The following is a 966-nucleotide window of genomic DNA, read 5'->3' on the forward strand; positions in this document are numbered from 1 at the left end:
CCCCCCCGCCCCCACACATGATTACGCACACGGAAAGATTTTTACAGTGACAGGGAATTTACCGAAGTGGACCTAAATGTTTTTGTTCTCAATCAGGTTCCAACAGAAAGCAGAGAGGAATTAATGACTGAATACTTCACCAGAAGTCCAGCCTCTTCGGGTCCCACCGGTAAAGATCAGGGCACCCCCACCAGCTACGTCACGCCCACCGTACATGCATCTAACCAGAGGCCGGGCCAAAGTGTTAAGCCATCTTCTCGGCAGCCTGTCAGCCAGTCGCAGGCCTCTGGCCGACCTGTGACCCAGAGGATCAACCAGTCACTGAGCAGGACGTTCAGCCTGGCCTCTGCTGATTTGCTCCGCTCCAATGGGCCAGACAGTTTTCATGGAAACGGGGGCTCTCCGAACCAGTCAGACACGGTGGTTCGGAGGCAAGGAGGAGGGACTAATGGAAGAGAGAGGCCGCTCTCTGCCCGTTTGGCCAGCTCAACCAATCAGCACAGAGACAGCGGCATCCCGAACTCCCCCATTCACCATTCGTCTTCTCTCACGCTGCAGACAGACAGACATGTGGAGAGAGAGCGCGATAGAGGGCGGACTCCTGTGTCCCCTAACGGCCTCTCGTCGTCTTACTATCATCGTGGGGAGGTTGCCATGGTAACCCCTGTGAGGGCTGTGCCCACTGCTCAGCCGGACGAAGCCTTGGAACATGGAGAGGTGTTCGGGGAGGAGCGCCCAGGTGAGCCTTTTCGCCAGCACAAAGACAGCGAGCGGGTGAGATGCACCTCTGCGGAACGTCCAAAAAGCACACCCGCTTCCCCTGACCCCAACAACGATCCCCAGACTGTGTGGTATGAGTACGGCTGTGTCTAATCACAGAAGCCAAGACAAGGATTCGGTTGGGTTTGTATAAAAACGGGAACACGGACCACAGTCTACTTTCTGGAGCTTCTATTTGACTAAAAC

General features: G+C 55.6%; 1 protein-coding gene across 1 annotated transcript; it reads left to right on the forward strand.

Annotated features, from left to right (window-relative positions):
• The first annotated feature begins 17 nt into the window (after window positions 1-17).
• LOC109509268 (daple-like protein) lies at window positions 18-960 on the forward strand. The gene has a single exon (XM_019859146.1). It carries the CDS (start codon window positions 124-126, stop codon window positions 871-873), a length of 750 nt encoding a protein of 249 aa, XP_019714705.1. The 5' UTR covers window positions 18-123; the 3' UTR covers window positions 874-960.
• The last annotated feature ends 6 nt before the right edge of the window (window positions 961-966 follow it).

The sequence above is a fragment of the Hippocampus comes genome, unplaced genomic scaffold, assembly GCF_001891065.2.
Source record: "Hippocampus comes isolate QL1 unplaced genomic scaffold, H_comes_QL1_v1.1 C16835962, whole genome shotgun sequence".
Taxonomy (NCBI): domain Eukaryota; kingdom Metazoa; phylum Chordata; class Actinopteri; order Syngnathiformes; family Syngnathidae; genus Hippocampus; species Hippocampus comes.